This window comes from Lutjanus erythropterus, chromosome 12, assembly GCF_056507025.1.
Source record: "Lutjanus erythropterus isolate fLutEry1 chromosome 12, fLutEry1.hap2, whole genome shotgun sequence".
In the NCBI taxonomy this organism is placed as follows: domain Eukaryota; kingdom Metazoa; phylum Chordata; class Actinopteri; order Lutjaniformes; family Lutjanidae; genus Lutjanus; species Lutjanus erythropterus.
Genome location: NC_139328.1, coordinates 11,450,297 through 11,468,774, shown reverse-complemented (window position 1 = coordinate 11,468,774; position 18,478 = coordinate 11,450,297). Strand labels below are relative to the sequence as shown.

General features: G+C 40.3%; 1 protein-coding gene across 1 annotated transcript; it reads right to left on the bottom strand.

Moving 5' to 3' along the window:
- Positions 1-14,052: 14,052 nt before the first annotated feature.
- On the bottom strand, positions 14,053-17,910 carry LOC146317662 (zona pellucida sperm-binding protein 4-like). Its single transcript, XM_084733122.1, has 8 exons — positions 17,550-17,910; positions 17,246-17,433; positions 16,233-16,330; positions 15,979-16,136; positions 15,039-15,231; positions 14,820-14,967; positions 14,663-14,738; positions 14,053-14,229 (listed from the first exon to the last, which is right to left on the bottom strand). Exons 1-8 carry the CDS (start codon positions 17,839-17,841, stop codon positions 14,114-14,116), a joined length of 1,269 nt encoding a protein of 422 aa, XP_084589248.1. The 5' UTR covers positions 17,842-17,910; the 3' UTR covers positions 14,053-14,113.
- Positions 17,911-18,478: the final 568 nt, after the last annotated feature.

The following is an 18,478-nucleotide window of genomic DNA, read 5'->3' as shown; positions in this document are numbered from 1 at the left end:
ATGGAACGGTAGCAGCATAAGGGATGTTGCAAAAACAGCAATATGTGCAATATCTGAAGTGTGTAGTGTGAGGTTGGAGGATAAACAGGTTACAGCTTTTGAAAAGAAGCTGTTTTTAAGTCTAGTTCTGCTTTTGATTGTCCTGTACCTTCTTTCCTGAGGAGAGGCAGACAAACAAGAACGCAGGGCTGCTGCGTGTAATCCCACCACAATCTTGTTAAATCAACACAATATAGGATAGATGCAATTGCACATACAGTACTAAGACTGCGCAGTGGCCAGGTAGCTCAGCTGGTAGAGCGTATGTCCTATGTGCTCAGGCTGAGTCCTCTGCAGATTCGCCTTCTCCTGCAGTCCCTTATACTGTTCTGGGTTATTCCAATATTGATACCAGAATCAAAAATCCTCTGATACAGCCTAAAATGCTGAATTGGACGTCAGCGAGTATGCAATTCTATGCACGATTCGATATCATGAAATTCATTAACCCTGAAATGGGACCTTACTGACTGCCAGCAGCGTCCTGTATGACAAACCTTTTATGCTTCGGTGCCGGCGGCAGCCATGGCTGGAGGCACTGTGTCTCCAGGTTGTCTGTGTGTATGTTCCATTCTTGTGAACCCAATATCTTTACAACACCTTGAGGGAATAACTTCAAACGTTGATTGTGACCTTATGTTCATCCCATTCTCATGAAGATGATATCTCAAGAACACCTGCAGGGAATTTCTTGAAATTTGGTAGAAATGTCCACTTGGACTAGAGGATGAGCTGATTTGAATTTGGTGGTCACAGGTCAAAGTTCAAGGTTACTGTGACCTCATGTTCCATTCTTATGAACACAATATGTAAAGAAATATCTAATTGGTACTTTAACATGGAGTTGTGATGAACTGATTACAGTTTAGAGGTCAAAGGTCACTGTGAACTCAAACACAGTTTTGGCCATTACTTAAGAATTCAGTCAAATTTTTACACAGTTGTCTGATGGGATAAAATGATAAAGTGGTGATTATATCTGAAGGGTCAAAGGTCAACTTCACTGTGACATCATAATGTTCAGCTGTCTATCAGTCCTGTGCTGTCCTCTGTAAAAATAATCTCTAAGTGAAGACAGCATGTTTCTCACTTAAAATGATTCACTGGAATCATACATGTTAATATAGTTAGAACTTCCATTTTGGCAAAAAAAAAAAAAAAAAAAAATATATATATATATACTTAGTACCTTTTATGAAATTCCTTCAAAGTCTTCACTACATACATTATGTGGAGGCATACAAACACAAGGTGGTAGTTCTAGTTTTTAACTTGAGCCAGGTCATACAACATCAATATCACAATCATATCACATCCATACAGGGATACAGATGTTCAGAAGAGCATTTTTTTTTTCTATACGCACTGTATTGAATTGATCCTCAGTATTGGGTGACACGCAAAGTTCAGGTATCAGGAAGGAAATGATATTGGAGGATTTCTAATACTGTTAGTTTGCACAATACAGCCTTTGGACACAGATTGCCTCAGCGAGAAAGCGCTCTGTCTGTACACAGAAAACTGGACAGTGAGATCTCTCTTGTCATTTCTATTGTTTGGTGCAAAGTGTCACAGACCAGTTGGATTGGTAAATATGGGCATGCTGTTTGCAGTTTACTTCCATCACTTTAAAGGAATTTGAAATCACACAGTGTTACTGTACCATCTCATTTCCATTTGGCACCGCTGCCATGAGAAGTTTCTTTGTGCTTTATGAAGAAAACTAAGAATTTGACTATCATATATATATCTGTGTATCTCAGCATCTTTTCTCTCCCTCTGTCACTGTTTCTCTCTCACACACACATAAAAGCGCTGTCTCCTCAAGGGGGTCTAGTTCCTCATAGTCAGCATTCTGTCCGTTCTCTCACACAGAGGCTGGCACAGGTCCATTTCAGGTCCTGTCACTTCCCAATAGTGCTGTTACCTGCACACCATTGAACGGTCCACTGCAGAGGCTGCAGACAGAAAAAATCTATCTCAATTCATTTGACTGTTAAAATAGCCCACGCTCACTGCACTGTATAGAGTGTGTTCTCCAACCCAAGAGCGACACTAAAGACGGCTGTAGCTGCCATTTAGAAAACACAGTATGCGATATTTATTATATATGGTCTGTCATAAATACTCTCAGAGGATGCAGGACCTAATAAATTGTAGTATTAATATTACATCACAACCCAAAATGAATAACTAGTAATGTGAAATAAACAGCATTGGAAAAAGTGAAAGTATGAAAATAACATCAACAGCATACACAGTAAAAGCACTTCTTATGCAGAATGACCCTTTTTAGAGCATGCTATGGTAATTCTATGCTGCAGTGTGGAGTAGCTGAGAGGATCATTTGTAGTACTTCATGTACTGTTGGGTAGTTTCTATTTCTATGATAATAATAATGGGTAGCTTCTATTATTTTATCATTTGTTATTTGTGATTAAATGATATTTAGTTTATTATCATATAAGACAACGAAAAGCAGAAAATGACCGAGAGCAGGAACCAGAAAATGATTAAAAAGATGAATCAGATATCAATGCAGTTCCCAATTAATTTGCTTTGGATCAGCTAACAGATTGATCATCTTCTTGGTTCAGTTCTTATGTCAAATAAATGTAACAGAGTAAAATAGCTCAATATTTTCTTCTGAAATGAGGCCCGCTCTGGTTCAGGAGGCAGAACGGGTCGTCCACTGATTGCAGAGCGGTGGCTTGACGTCGTGGTGCTTGTGTGAGTGTGTGTGTGTGTGAATCAGTGAATGAGAAACACTGTCGGTCACAGTTCTAAGCAGCATGAAATGGAAATACTGAAGTACCTCAAAATGATACTTTAGTCGTTAAATTACGGTGCTTAAAGAACCATTCCATTGGCACTTTTGACCTGCCGAATCAAACCGTGCCTCACGGGTTTGCACTTCCATTACCTCTTTTAATGTACTGAACTGTGCCAAGTCTTGCCCTAGATGGATCCTCTCCGGAACAGGGCCAAAGTGAGCCTGACCCGCCTCCAAGCAGGTTGTGCTGCCATCTCGCAGCCAACCCGGGACAATCCTATTGCTTCCCCTCAAAAAGCCGTGTGGCAAGACTGAACTCGTGTGTCAGCTCGTCTGTCTGGAGAGCAGAGAGAAAGCTCTCAGTGCTTTTGTATCTTCTAACTGAATCTCTGTCGTTTGAAGTTTAGTTTTTCCTCCTGCATCCGTGTTTGTACTTCCAGGTTTCTGCTTTATTATACTGTTTCATGTTCACTTTCAGCACTGTGGTGCAGTGCAGCACCTCACAGCAAGAAGGTTCTGAGTTCAAATCCCCCAGCCTCCTGTCTGTGTGGGTTCACTTTGGGTTCTCCGGCTTCATCTCACAGTCCAAAGACATGCAGCCGAAGAGGTTAATTGATAACTCTAAATTGCCCATAGGTGTGAATGTGAGGTGTGAATGGTTGTTTGATTCAGTGCGTCAGCCCTGAGATGAACTGGTGACTTGTTCAGGGTGTACCCCACCTCTCACCTGATGCCAGCGGGGAGAGGCTAAAGTCACCCTGCTCCCCGTCAAGGATACGCGTTTACAGAACATGTATGGATGTTCACTTTCAGTTATATAGAAGTCAAGTTAAGCTACTGCTGATGAAAACCCAACATCTCCTGATTTCGCTGCTCATAATAAAAACTTTCAGATAACAAAATAACTACAGTGAGGTGTTTATAGGAAATTATGTGTTTTATAGCCGCTCAGCTTGAACTAAGCTCATCTTCAGTTAAAGACATACCTTTAAGTGTGTAGCCCTGCTGTTGTAATGGAGATGTAAATCTCTGCTGCGCTGCGCTGATGTGAAGAGTCAAACCAAACTGAGCCATGCTAGCAAGTTCATGGAAAAGAGGTATTAATGGCATCTAGCGGTGAGTTTGCAGACAAAATTTCAAACTTTAGCTGGTTCCAGCTGCTTAAAAGCAAAGATTTGCTGCCTTTCTTTGTCATTCATGAGACTAAATGAGTCTTTGGGTTTTGGACTGTTGGTTGGACAAAAGAAGCTTTTTGAAGATGTCACTTTGGGCTCTGGGAAATTGTAATGAGAAAAACACAAAAGGCGCTATCTAGAGCCAGTGTTTGTTTTTTCCATTCTGGGCTACTGTAGAAAAATGGCTCATTGTAAGGTAACACAAACAATAATTCTTATTTTAACGTGATTGTACACTAATGAAAACATACTCGTGAGTATGATATTCAATCTCTGCCATTTTCTCCAGTAAATCCCTGTAAATCCTACACACTGGGCCTTTAAAATGTAGATACCATGACAGGAACACAATAAAACACTGCCGTTTCTTTACATGCATCATTTATGTTCAGAGCCCGCAGACAGACCTTTCAGTGTGTCCTCTATCTGCCCGTTCTGACTCGCGGTAATACTCGCTCTTAAACCTGTTGCAAACATAATCTCTGTGGATGAGTGTCATGACAAACAACCAGCGCCCCCCCTCAAGCATTTTTCTGACAAGAAGCCTGATCCTTCGGTCTCTCTGACAGCAACCCCTTCCCCCATCCTTTCTACTAACATGATCAGAGTGTGTGTTGGTGTATTTTCACTTGTCTGGGTTTCACACGTGTGCACAGGTCTGCTTCGACTGCATCAAGGTTTTTCGTGTTTATTTCACTTTGTGTGTGTGTATGTGTGTGTGTGTGTGTGAGGTCTGACTCATAGGTAACTATTCTAAAAGCAGCCTCCACTACTTATATTAATGCAAATGTCGACAGCCGTGGATGAGTCAAATTTGTCACTTCCCCCTCTAATTCAATTTTCAATCTTGTCTCTGGAGGGTTCAGGGCTCAGATTAGCCCGAGTGCTTTATTCCTCCTGGTCTCATCAATACACACTCAGCACGTGTTTAAGTAATCATGCCGTCCCAATAGTATGCAGGAGTTTAAGGGTCTAAGACATCCATCTTCCATTCTCTATGGTGATGGGCCCCTTCACTCTCACACACTGCAAAAAAAAGGAGAGATTAAAATCATCTTATGAATATGTATTAATAAAAAACAGCGAGGACGAAAGTTTTAGATGTTCAAGCCTTCATCATTAGAGTGTCAAATATTTGTCCTTGCTGTCGCCTCACAATGAATAAATTATCCTGCAGTCCGTGCCTTGGGAATTGCTGAATAATAGAGAACTTTTTATCTCATCTGTTGTGCTAGGCTTGCACATGGTCAGACTCAGAAAAGTGGCAGAGTGAGTGATGTAGCAGTGAAGTGGGGGGTCTGACGCAGTGGACAATGGTGGACATGTGGTGCTCTCTCCATGTTACTGGAAAGTTGTCAATCTGGCAGGTGAACCCGTGCAGCAAGTAGTGCTATAGAGTTTAATGTAAGGCTGCCTTTGCACAGTGAAACCTTCACACAGCTAGTTGAAGGTAGTGAATTGCCTGAAATGTCATTTCCATGCAACTTGACAGTTGTCAGTCTTATTGTTTTCTTGCTGGATTATATTAAGTGGGCAGAGTCATTTTAACTATATTTGCATCTTTGTATCCTTTTCTGTATTGTTTTCTCACTGGATAATATCAATTTGGACATATGGTGTGCTTGTTCTTTTGGCATTGTGTCATAATGACTTTCCCAGGAAATAGAAAGAGAGCTACAAGTGCATTGATGTTTCATAGTATGCTTATTGATAACAGCTCTGATTCTCATGAAAACTCTATATTAAAGCATAACTAGAACTAAACTAACGGTAATGACAGTCAGAATCCTCTAAAAGCAGAGCGAGTGCAGTGGAGGTGACCCTTTATCTTACTTTGGTTTGTGCAAGTTAAACTCTATGGCCCCGACCATGGCTCTGAAATATCAGCAGCCTAACTGTGCTGTGTTTTGATAAATCCACTGCCACTTCAGCACTGTCCGTGATGCTGAAGCAGCCAGATTTGTGATTGTGACTGTCTGTCTCCATCTCACCTTTCTGTCAGTTTTGTGAAATGTAAGGCCAACTTTACACAGTGAAACTTTCACGCAACTAGTTGCAGGTAGAAAATAGCATAAAACAGTCAAAGTCACAGCAGTCAGAGTCTCATGCAACATGATTTAATAGTTTATTTCACTAAAACTTAGCTGGCTGGATTGCATTTCAAAGTACTGTTACATGCCTAGTCGTAATGAATGGTGTCCCTTCTTAGTACTTAGAAGTGGTGGGCCATACAGCCTGCATGATATATGATTTTGTAGGTTGGTACTATATTTATAAACGCAAAAGACAAACACTCTCGTTACAAATGCATTAGAATTGTTTTTAGCAAGCAAACAAGCATTCTGAGCAAGATACAAACTGAACAGAAAGTTTCACAGTTGACAAATCAAGTTTTCAGTGCTTTCTGGTGACGCCAGTACTACCCCAAACCCAAGAGTATAGATTTGAATATGGACAAGTCTGTCCCCTCAAAATACTGGGAAGGACTTGTCCCTAACAATATCTGACCAAACTTAATCTCATTATTTTTGGAATAAAGTCATAAAAACAACTAAATTATTGGCCAAGAAGATGCATGTGACTGTTGTTTAGTTGTTTCAGAACCATGGACAGCGCTGAGAGAGAGAGAGAACTGTTTCTATGTGCTTCCCTCTGCTGATTTTAACTGGGAATCATTCATAAATTAACACAGATATGTTCTTAAGTGAGTGTTCTGATAAGTTAATCTATTTTTTGAAACAGTTTCCTCAGGGTTTATGTCCATACTGTGTTTTCTCTCTCACTGCAAAGGCACCTTATCCAAGCGCTTTTCTGGACACGTGCTTATGTTATTGTTATTCGTCTTCTCTGAGGCTGTTGCATGATTAAATCAATGAATTTTATTTTATGAAAAAATTGCCCCCTAGCAATTTTAGCAGCTCCCTCGGTCAGAGGGGATTTGGGGGTAGGGGGTGTGTTGTTTTGTTTCCACCAATGTTGAAACCAAACCTTTGTCCTTGCTCAAACCCATTGATCTGCACATCTGCACTGTAATTTCTTGTTATTTATCATTTGAAATATACACCAAGACAGATGTAGCTGCAATAAGCTCCAACCTATTGCAGAGATACAGCTTATATTTGGCCAATATGGTCCTCTATTATGGTATTTATTTATTTGTCTCAATGTCAACATGATATATTACATTTTCCGAAATCTCATTTGATAAATTGATGCAATTACTAGAAGAGCATGTCTGTTTTTGGATAACTTAATGAATTAGATTTCTGACAAATGAAAGTATTTCATCTCACTGATGGAACAATAGTGTGAATCGTTGTCCTGCTCATTTATTTGCTGACAGATACCCAGAGTTATTAAAGAGTAAAAACAGTATGTCAAATTTTGTCTTATATATATACAGCATCTGTATATTGCAGCTCTACAAATGGCAGTAATATTGAGTTTTCCATAACATGTTCCAGACAAGTACACTTTAACATGGAGGATTGTGTGTTCATTGTAGAGGTCTTCACTGGTTCAAACAGACAATTGAGTGTACTGCCCAGAACCAAAAGCGGACCTGTCTATTTTCTGAAAGCTAGGAAACCGACCCATGAAGAACTGAGAAATGTCAGACCCGCTCCCAGTCAGCACTGATTTCACAGCTAAATGCTAATAACTAGTTAACGTTAATTTACAAGTTGTCAAAACAAAACTTTGGTTCTTACATAATGTAATATTAGTGGCCTTCCCCCCTGTGCTGGGCTGTGACGCAGATAATCCATCCTCCTCGCCAAGAAAAGTTTGTAAACTACATCCAGGTTTTCTGTTATTCCTCTCTTGCTGATTGAAACCACAGGACCAATCCACTTGCTGTCACAGTGACGGATAACAAACGTGACTCGTTTACAATCAGCTTTGCAGTTGCATCTAGCATAATAAAGGCAACTGTTTGTCCTTTTGATTTATAATAATGACTGCTGATTCTTTACAACGGATACTAATGTTAGCTTTGCTGATTTTCAATCATCTGTGCCCTCCGACACAGATCCGGCCTCTGCTAGCCCTGCCTGATCACGGCTGATCTCCAATCCACACAGACGGGACCTTAATTTGAACCAGCTATTTAACAAGTGTTAACATATGTTCATTGATTTCTTTTGAATGTAGTCTAACTTTATCTATTTTTTACAAGGTTAATTCACTTTATGGATCATTATACAACACTGTTGTTGCATAATAAGATGCTGTAGTTCCCTTTTTGCTACTCATAAAACCAAAAACCATACACAAAAAACTATATACAGCACATGGGTAAATAAATAATAATAAATCATAGTCACACGTCCTGAGGACAGAGGTAAAGTGGAGGTACAATTTATTTTTTAGGTCTTAATGAATTAAGTATTGAAGCTTTATATTATTTTTGTGTTTTGACTGGTTGAACTATTTATCCTTTAAGTTGAAACTTTAAACATAGGAATGTAAGTAAGATGTTACTTACAGAAATGGTAAATTAATGCTATTAGTCTATTTCACACACATATTTGACATCACCCCTGCAGAAGTCGGCACATCACTTGGGCCACCCTAGTCAAAAAAAAGTCTGGACATGTCCCTGGACTCAGGGTCCATGGTAAGAAAATGGGACTGAACTGATCGTATAAAACATGGACCTGAAACCTGTATGGGTCCTAGACTTTGAGTGGATCTGTGAAGAACTTGTGAAAAAAAAAAAAATAGATAAATGCTGAAAATAATCATCTAAATGCAGATCTTTATATTAGTACGTCTAAACATATAAATTTAATGTAGGAGAAAAGTTATTCTGTGAGATAATTGAAGGCCAACTGTATGAACTGTAGGCACTACAGACTGAATTCACAGTATTAATGCATATTTTTCTGTCATCTCAGTCGAGATAGTTCATTGCCCCATATTCCCAGAATATCTGGACTGAGCAAAATGTAAAATAGTCTCAGGCTGCAGTTTCTCATCAGATGCAAAGTCACAGTTTTTTTCCACAGGAAGTTTGTAGTTTATACAGTTCATTTTCCTTCTTCTAATTTGTGTCCAGGTGGTGACTATGACAATTATTGGTGAAATAAGGAGATATTATAAAGGAGGAGAAACATGATGTGAGTCATGTTTGATTGATTGACAGGTGACTCAGCCTATCGCAGTCAGCCATGACAGCTGCTGCTTGCTCATCGCTTCTTAACTCCACTCAAGCTTCCTCTCCTCTTTGTCCAAATCTGGATTTTCTGGCTCCAGGATGTTGATCAGTCTGTGGTTGTCCAATCGATGACTGTGAGCTTGATTTCATTTTTTTGACACCAATTCATTTGTGGTAAGCAAATTTTCCCTTGTGAAACAATTTTGTGCTGAACTGGAACAAGACTCTGTGCATGCACCACTCTCTATGAAAAACCAGTCAATAACAACCAGTGGGAGGCAGGAGTTGAACTGGTGTAGAGGGTTGTGATGTGGGAGGTAAACTGACTAATGTAGGTACAGAAGTTGGTCATGTGGGAGGTAAACTGGTTACAGATAACAGCTCATTTAACCCACAGGGTCCCACCTGCTGCTATCCCAGGGGGCCGTGCTCCAGATGGCCAGTGATTGCTTTCATACTGGCCAAGGACTGAAACACTAACAGGACCCGTTTAAACTCGTGGTGGGTGTTCGTCTGGTGCTGGTGGTGGGTTTGTGTGCGTCTATACCGCATGTGTGGGTGGATGAAAATTTGCCAAGACACAAGATTCTGTAAGAAAGTTGAAATTCAGTGTAGCTGTGAATAGATTTTAATTTCCCGTTGTAGTGATGATAAAAACCAGCAGTGTCTGTCACTTTGCTCCATGTGTTACTTTACTGGCCAAGATTTTTAGAAGTTGTGGGACATTTAAATTAGGAAATACTTTCACGGCTATAATGATGAAGAAGTAATGGAGCTGCCCCTTAAACTGTCATTTTGGAGTTTTCAGATGCTGTGTGCGGATGCTTTTTTTCCCAGTTCTGTGCAGAATTGGATTTTTGTATTGAATTTGGCAGTTCTGTAGCCTGGCATCGCCAGAGTAATTCACATGCAAATTAGTCTGGACCCTTTCTCATTCATTTTTGATTTCCAGGGGCATTATAAACGTGTGCAGACCAAAATTCTTCTGGACGCAATTGGACAGACCTACAACCAATCAGAGCAACGAAATGTGTAGCGCTGACTGACTTGTGCAAGTTACGCTTCGATCTGTTTTCAAGTAGGAGAAAATAATGGCAGCCTGGGGACAAAAACTTTCTCAAATTACAGCTAAGCAGCGCACTAAAATGCATTTCTGAAAACATTTGAAGTGAGAAATATGCAACGCAGGAACAGAATCGGCATTCATATTTGATCAGCACTGCCTGGTTTGAGTTTGGTGTATTTTTTTCAAATCTGGGGTGTTGGCACTCCTCTGTCAGTCATTGTATCAAACCCACCCCATATTAAATACTCAGTTTTGATTGACAATGAGGTCTAGAACTGGCATAAATTTGTCTTAACAGGAAGGTGGCTACACACACAGCTTGCAGATTCGTCTGGTTCCCAGGCTACCAGTTCTGTTCTTAAAATGAAGAATTAGGGGTGTCTAAAGGTCCTTTTCTACCAAATTAGCTCTGGCTTTTGAACCAGTTCCTGTCAAGATTCTTGCAAACTATCTCATGAACCAGACCATGTTTCCACCAGTTTTGAACAAATGTACTGTATAGTGTTCAGTCAACTCATTAAATGGTTACGTTTCTAGAAACCTAATGGGCATATTAGCAGACATCACAGCATGCATTGAGGGTTAAAACTCTCCTGAGACCCTACATGAAATCATGAGTACTGAATTTAATCCCGAGGCTGCAAAAATCACAGAAACAACCGTGTGATGTTGCAAATAGTGAATCTGTGAACTGAACAAAATTAGTAAAATCAGCAAAATGATTCATAATTTTCCATCTGGCTGCCTAATGGTGAGTTCGCATATCATATAAACACAACATCTCAGCTTTGGTTCTGGCTGGGGACCTTTCCAATAAAGGCTAAACGCCAAAAATAATCTTCAAGAATATATAATTACTAGAAATTACAGAACGACATTGTTGCACATGTGAATGCCTTAGTGAGTTTCAGAAATTATGCTGACCAGCGTAGTGTGAAGGTTGTGTTGTCTTTGCATTATAAAAGCCCCACAAGGCTGGAATACTAAGTTTCATAAGTTCAGTTCCTTATTTTTTTTTCAGTGCAGCTTCAACACTCAACAGAATCCACTTTATAAATAGCTCCAGAGAGATGCAGACAGAGGCTTTGAAAGCAAAAATAACTAATATTAGAATTGCTGTGTTTTATTCCCTGATTATTTTTATTCAAGAATGAAAGAAGATCTGAATTAAGGACAAAGAGAGATAATTTAGTCAAATATTATGACTGAGAAGAGCTAAGTTTTTTCTGAATAGCACCTGTTTTCACTGTGTGACTCTTATTTTCACAGCATTTAGCATGCCACACACACGTGCAAACTGTCTGCTCTGCATCCACCAATTTGCTGTAATTGACAGCATTTTTTTAACCAGTGGCAAATTATGTTTACATTTCACTCCTCTGTCTTGTTTATGTGCATCCACACAGCAGCTGCTGTTAGTGTCTGTCAGTTGGTACCTATTGGCTGATTCCTCTGGGATTTTGCTGTGTGGCTTATAGACAAGGCTGCTGTCTGAATATGATGTATAGCTGGCGTTTTGCTTAAATGCTTCTCAGCAGGTTGGAGGTTAAGGTGGGGGGAGATGAGCATCCTGACAGCACGGTCCTCCCTTTTGCTCGTCAGTCAGACTGAACCTATACGGCTGCTCTGCTTTCCCTCTGCACCTCCTGTTCATGCGAGCAGAAAGCGCGAGTCTGGAGGAGTCGTGATGCCCATCTCAATGAGAGGAGGGGATGGAGGAGTTGGAGTGGGACAAAAAGGGAGGTGGTGCGCAGAGCAGTGGAGGAGAGATGTTGCAAGTTGTAGCACACAGAGAAAAAACCTTGAGGGACTGTTATCAAAAAATAAAGAGAGGGAGAAGAGCAGTGAGCCTGGAGGAGTCGTGATGCTCATCTTAATGTGGCATGTAGGAAAGAAAAAGGTTTGAATCATGTTCATGCCACCAGTGCTGTGAAACTGGTGTTACTAGTTAAGCACATTTCTCTAGTACTCTTTGTCAGCTACAGCTCCTTTCAGAATCAGCTTTACGGTTCAAATATGTGCACACATACAAGGAATTTGACTCGTTTTTTTCATTGCTCTCAGGATGCTTACATAACAGCTGAGAACAACAACTCATTCATAAAGTGGATCAATATCGATCTTAAGTTTGATTTATGCCACGTGTAGATAGTCATTTATAAAACCTTACTTTGACGTGGAAATTATCCAATCTTAAAGCAAAGTCTGGACTTAAATGATTTTTCTGCTGGTTATGTAAGGGTACTGCAGTTTGTGATGCACATGTGACCAAACCTGTGGTGAACTAACTGCATTAGCTCTATGAACGATGTGATAAGAATTATCACTTAAATGTTTGAAGAATTAATTCTGACACTCTCAACTTACATGTTTGGTTTGTTTGTCACCCCACTATTTAGTCCACAGAATAATATGGGTTGCCTGGCTTCAGTCCCCTTTACCACGGCAGTGATCTTGTTTGTTTCTCTTTTGGCCCATGGCTATTTCTGATGAAACCCTCATCTGTGCTGCATTTTATAAAGGGGAAATCACTGATTGTAATGCAGGGGCTGTTGATTTTAAGTTAATTTGAGATGTATAGAGCAGAGGTTCTTAAAACCTTTTTTCCCCAAAACCTTCTAAAGAATGTTTTTATGCCAGTATCTTATATAAATTCAACTTAAGCACATCATCAGAAATGACATGAAAACTAAGTTAAAGCACAAATCTAAGAACATGTTTATGTAGCCTAAGGGCAACAAAGTTAAACAAGTAAAGTAAAGAGACAGGTTTGCTATATGGAAATGGGACCAATCCAATATTGGTGCTGGGGGCCAATGTTGACATACCTCAAAGAAAATTAAACCAATGTCGCTGATCCAGTGTTGTTTTAATGGAAGGTACTGTGCTGCATATTGTGAAATGATAGTTTAACAGCAGTTTTCATGACAATGCAATATTAACATGTAAAAAAGATAATGCATCAGACCACTTTTGCAAAGTACAGCTGGAGTAAAGAGGAATGCACAAGCCAATCTACTCATGATTAAAGCTACTTAAGGAGTTTAAGTGGTTATGAAATATTCTTAATATCAAAGCCTCTATGATCTACAGAAGCAAACAACCATTCATGAGAATATCCACCATATCTGTAGAAATGTTCTTAATGCTTTTCAACAGATCAGATTCTCCTTGAAATCAGATGAAAATCACCTATTTACATTTTACCAAACAAAGTTACTGAGCAGTATGTCAGGTGGTTAAGCAGGAAGAGATTTTAATTTTTGACATCTTATTACCGTGGAAACACTGCTTTTGTCCACAGGGGCCTTGAACATATGAAAGTTCTTTGCAGTCGCTTTAAAACTAAATCACAAAAATGACAATAGCCAGCATTAACCTTGTTCTGAACATTAACCATCTGTAGTCCAAGGCTCTGAACATGAATTTAAACACCAACAAGCTTACCAGATGGTGAAAACTGACTGGATGTGACCAGTTTATCAACCGACAGAACTTTTATCCACTAAACTCAAGTTCAGCCTCGGCCTCAAAACAAGGAGGGGGAGGAGGTTGGTGCATCTCTTATGTACACGAAGATGTGAAAACTGTTACAGACAATTATGTTAAATTAATTTCAGCACTGAGAACTAGTATGTTCACTGTTCATTTACACACCTTGCAGTTAGACTTGCAAAGTACCCATTTGTAATTCAACCTTGTGATTTCTCAGCACAAAAATCAGAGAGGGGGTCGCATTACTTGCTCGACTACACTGCCTCTGCATAAATCCACCTCAGCAAAAAAGGAAAGTATAGCGAGTGACCTTCAAAATGGCAATTCAGACAAGACCGTTGTAAGCATGAGCTTTTAACAAGCTTTTATTAAAAAGGTCAAGGCCAGATATGGCTGCCAGTGGATGGTCATCTCTTCGAGTAAGTGTTGGGAGCACGTATCTTCCTATGTTCAGTCAGGATCACTTCTCCACTCGAGACTACAGCCCTCTGACTGGAGGAAGCTTTCGTCAGTGCAGCTCTCCCTGCAAGGGGATGATAGTGCAGTCACTTTAGATTTGACAAGTTTTAAATTGGACAGATGTGCAGCAGTTTAAGTCATTTGTTCAGCAAAAATGTAAAACAGTCTCCAGTTCAAGTGCCTCCAATGTGAGGAGCTGCTTTCCATTTTTCACCCTGGGCTCTGAAACAGACTGCAGATGCAGATTCCTGATCCAATAATCAATTTTTTTTCCACCCTCTAAATTTAAAATTCATAGAGTAATGAAGTCAGGGAATATGGCACCAGTAAGTTACTGGGCAGCCTACCATGGCTTAATGAAGACTATAGCAGGGATACTGAATTTTATGGCCGATACAGTAAACAACTCTGATTGTTGCTGGCATTTATAGAAAAATGTCTTAATGGACATCAAATTTGTTAGTTGCAACCATATTATAAATTTAAGAGCTACTCACGTTGCCGGTGGCATGGCTGTTCACAAGAGTTTGAGCTGCTTGGATAACACACTGCCGTGGCACAATGGATGAACACCTAAAAGGGTTTGCAAGTTACATCTGGTTAAGGAAACTACGATAAGATTTTCTATTAAGGGACTAACGTGAATGACTGTACCGTGTCCTGCTGAACAGAGAAGGTGTTTTGATCCACAAATGTGAACATTTTTACAATGAAACGTTTGTAATGCATCGGGTAATGAAGCCCAGAGGAGCCGTCGACAGGCAGCACTGTGGTCAAGTAACGGTCATCGTGGTACGGACACCTGAGACAAGAGCTCATGTTAAATATAGAGTTTTACAAAATTAATTAAATCCCTTTTTGTTTTAAACGTACCCATCAACCAGCAGATCCCACTGTGGCAGGCTGTTAGGGTTGGGGGTGGCAGTGGCCCAGCAGTGCTCCAGGTTCAGGACGATGTTTGGATCGGACCTTTCCATGATGTTCACTTGGACATAGACCGGTTCCCTCAGCACTTTAGTGATTGGGTAGTCCTCTGGGGCGTAGAAGGAGTGATAGGCTACCTCTTCTGCAAGCAAAATAGTACCGTTTTAGATATACACACCAAAAGATTCTGCAGCTGGCATCGACTACCTTTATGTGCACACCAATTTTCCACCATTATTCTGAACAGAATAATTTATGTAGCACCTTTCAAAACAAAAGTGCTTTACAAACAGGGCATGAGTTAATCACCCCAAAACAAATATATTTCCCCCTAGCCTGCAACACCGTTATCCATCTAGATTTTTGGTGCAAGTTGCACAGTTTTGGCGATATCAGATGTAGTGATGTCTGCCTTCTGTCCAATAAAATGGGACCATGTGGCACTCAGCTGAGCAGTTTCATGTACAAACTGCTTTCTTTCGATTAAAAAAAAGTAGATCTGGCAGATTTTAACCACAGAAGGATTGACTTTAGGGGTGAACTGTCCCTTTAATGAGGAACATTAGTGCTTTTATTTAGCAGTATGACTAGCTAAAGCAAAAACTTGTGGAATAATGCAATTTGATTAAAAAAATGAACACAAAATAAGTCTAGTGTTCACTATATAAAGGTATTTCTAATAAATGACAGAATTAATGCAGGAAAAGGCCTCAAGCTGTTCTACTTTTCTATAATCAAGTATGCATGGATGCATGTAAACAGTGCCATTAGTGGACTATTCATTAGCCATGTAAACAGCTTCGTAGGTAGACTATTTTTTTCAGAATAAGGGCAACGCGCCTAAATGTTTCTGCATGTAAACCGTCATTAAGGCTCCTGCATTGCTCACCCTCCACACAGCCCTTTGAGTGACACACTCCACTGCCCAGTTTCAGCTCCACTCTGAGGGGTCCTGCAGCAGCGACCGGCACAGGTGGAGGAACCGCGTTCACCTCCATAACCAGAGCCTCCACAGCTGTGCCAGAATAACGACACTGGAACAATAACCTGTCAGGAGAGAGCAGAAGGATTTTTTCCCCTCCCCCCCATCTCAGGAAACCTCAGTGGGTCACAATCAAGGAGATTGATTTTACACAAACTCACTCAAAATGGCTGTCCCTGGTGATTGATCCTCTGGGTCCAATTCCCACTTCATATGAAGACGACATGTGGTTCTCATACGCCACGTAACCGTCTTCCTCCTGCAGGTGGAAAAACATTTGAGTACTAAAATAATGAGTCATTCATGCAGCAAAACATGGCAGACCCACTCTACACATATTGAGGTAGTACAATTAAAAAGTAAACTTTTGGTCAAAGAAATGTTATACCAATTGTTAGTTTATTCCAAATTACCTTATATTTGGACTCAAGCTTCTCAAATGTGTTGGTGTCACTGGGCAAACATTGCCTAATAACCTTTACACATAATGTAATTCAGGTAGTCAGAAAACAAGACTTCTGCTCGTCAACTGGGCTCCATTTTCTCAGCTTTAGAAAAATGTAGCCTGTGACAGGAGACTTTGGTCAATCAAATTAGTATTCTAGATTACTGAGGAAGGCTGCAAATAGTGCTCGTTTTCATAGTTGATTACTTGATTATTTCTTTATGGATTGATTAGTTGTTTGATCTATTAAAATGGCAGAAAATGCTGAAAAATATTGGCATTTCCAAAGCCCAAGATGTCATTCTCATCTTGTTTTGTCCACAATCTAAATGACTAAAGAGACTAGAAAATATTCCTATTTAAGAGGCTGAAGTCAGAAATTACTCTTAAAATAGCCTGGATTGATTAGAGTAGGTAGAGATTAATTTTGTAATTGAAAACTAATCACTCATTCTAAACAGCATTTGACAATATGGGATTAAGACTATTCTACCCCAGCTTCAAATTGTTTAGGCTATAAAAAGTGAAAAAAGTGAAGATTCTCCTCACAATGTCCCAGAGAGAGAGATCATAAAGCAACAATGATTGCATGTAAGAAACTGGAACCAGTTAATGTTCAACATTTTGAGTTGATCAAAAAGGACTTGCAGTTAATTTTTTGATTGACTAATAATCAACTAAACATTGCAGCTCTCTCTTACACATTAGCCAAAGCAAAGGCTCAACCACCTTGAGTGTAGTCCCACATGCAGTCACAGGGAACTGAAAGATGGCAAAAGCAGAGGTGAAGTCCACAGGGGTGCAGGCAGGGTTGTTTGTCTCCAGCAGGCTGACCGAATCCACATCTATGGGAGGCACAGTGGCATCTCGAGCCACCACCACCACAAACTGGCCATCCCTGGTACACTGCACAGTCACTGGCAGAGAAGAAGAAAAGAGATGGACGACTGTCTTTGTTGCAGTAGATCTCTTACAATCACCATGTAGCGTTTCCATGAAAGGCACTAGAAACCACTCTGGAGCACACAGATACCTGCTTTGCCATAGTAGCACTGCTGCCCATCAAAGCAGCAGTTTATGTTTTCGCACCGCTCGGCCGTGATATCTCGAGTCCCACACTGGATCCTCTCATTCTCCTCCACCTGGCACTTATCAAAGGGAGCTGCAGGTTGAGGGACCCTCGACTGCTGCGTCTGAGGCAGCTGGGGAGGTGCAAGAGGAGGTTGGTGTTTCTGCAGAGGCAGCATCCAGTGAGGCTGGGCAGCAACGTCACAAGCCAAAACAACAATCACTACCACACCAAACAGACACTTGAAAAGCCCCATTATGGTATTAATAACTACACACTGGCCAAAACTGCAATAATAGCACCTCCACCTCAGACACAAGCTTTATACATGATTGATTGTGTGTAGTTCGCTAAGAACTCCGCCTCTTATCGTTAGGAGTCAATTGTGTGGCAGCCCTGCAGAGTTAATCAGCTGGGAGCTGACAGGTGGAGCTTATTGTCTGCTCATCTGTCTGAAAAGAAGTCATTACCTGACCGCTGAGTCAAAGCTGAGTGGATTCTTCTTTTTTTTCTAAAAAAGATTCAAGATGAGCTGTGAGATGTGTGAAGCTGTGAGCTACAGGCAGAGAATCTACTGATACCTGGCTCTGTTTACTGCGACCAGATATCGTATACATGATTTACAGGGAGTTGTGTGAGGTACTTATCTATAGGATGAGAGCAGCCCATTCAGGTTAATACAGATTCTGAGGTCTTAACACATAAAATAAGAAATCTATATTAATTTTTAGCTATTTAGGAGCCTAAATCCTACAGCCAGTCAGGTAAACAACTATAGCGTGTCTCTACCGATCGACAATTGGAGTCTTTTAATAAAACAATGAAAGAAATAAAGGTTGTTTCGGTGTACCTCTATTAAAGTGGACACACCTGACCTATACTACCTGATTAAA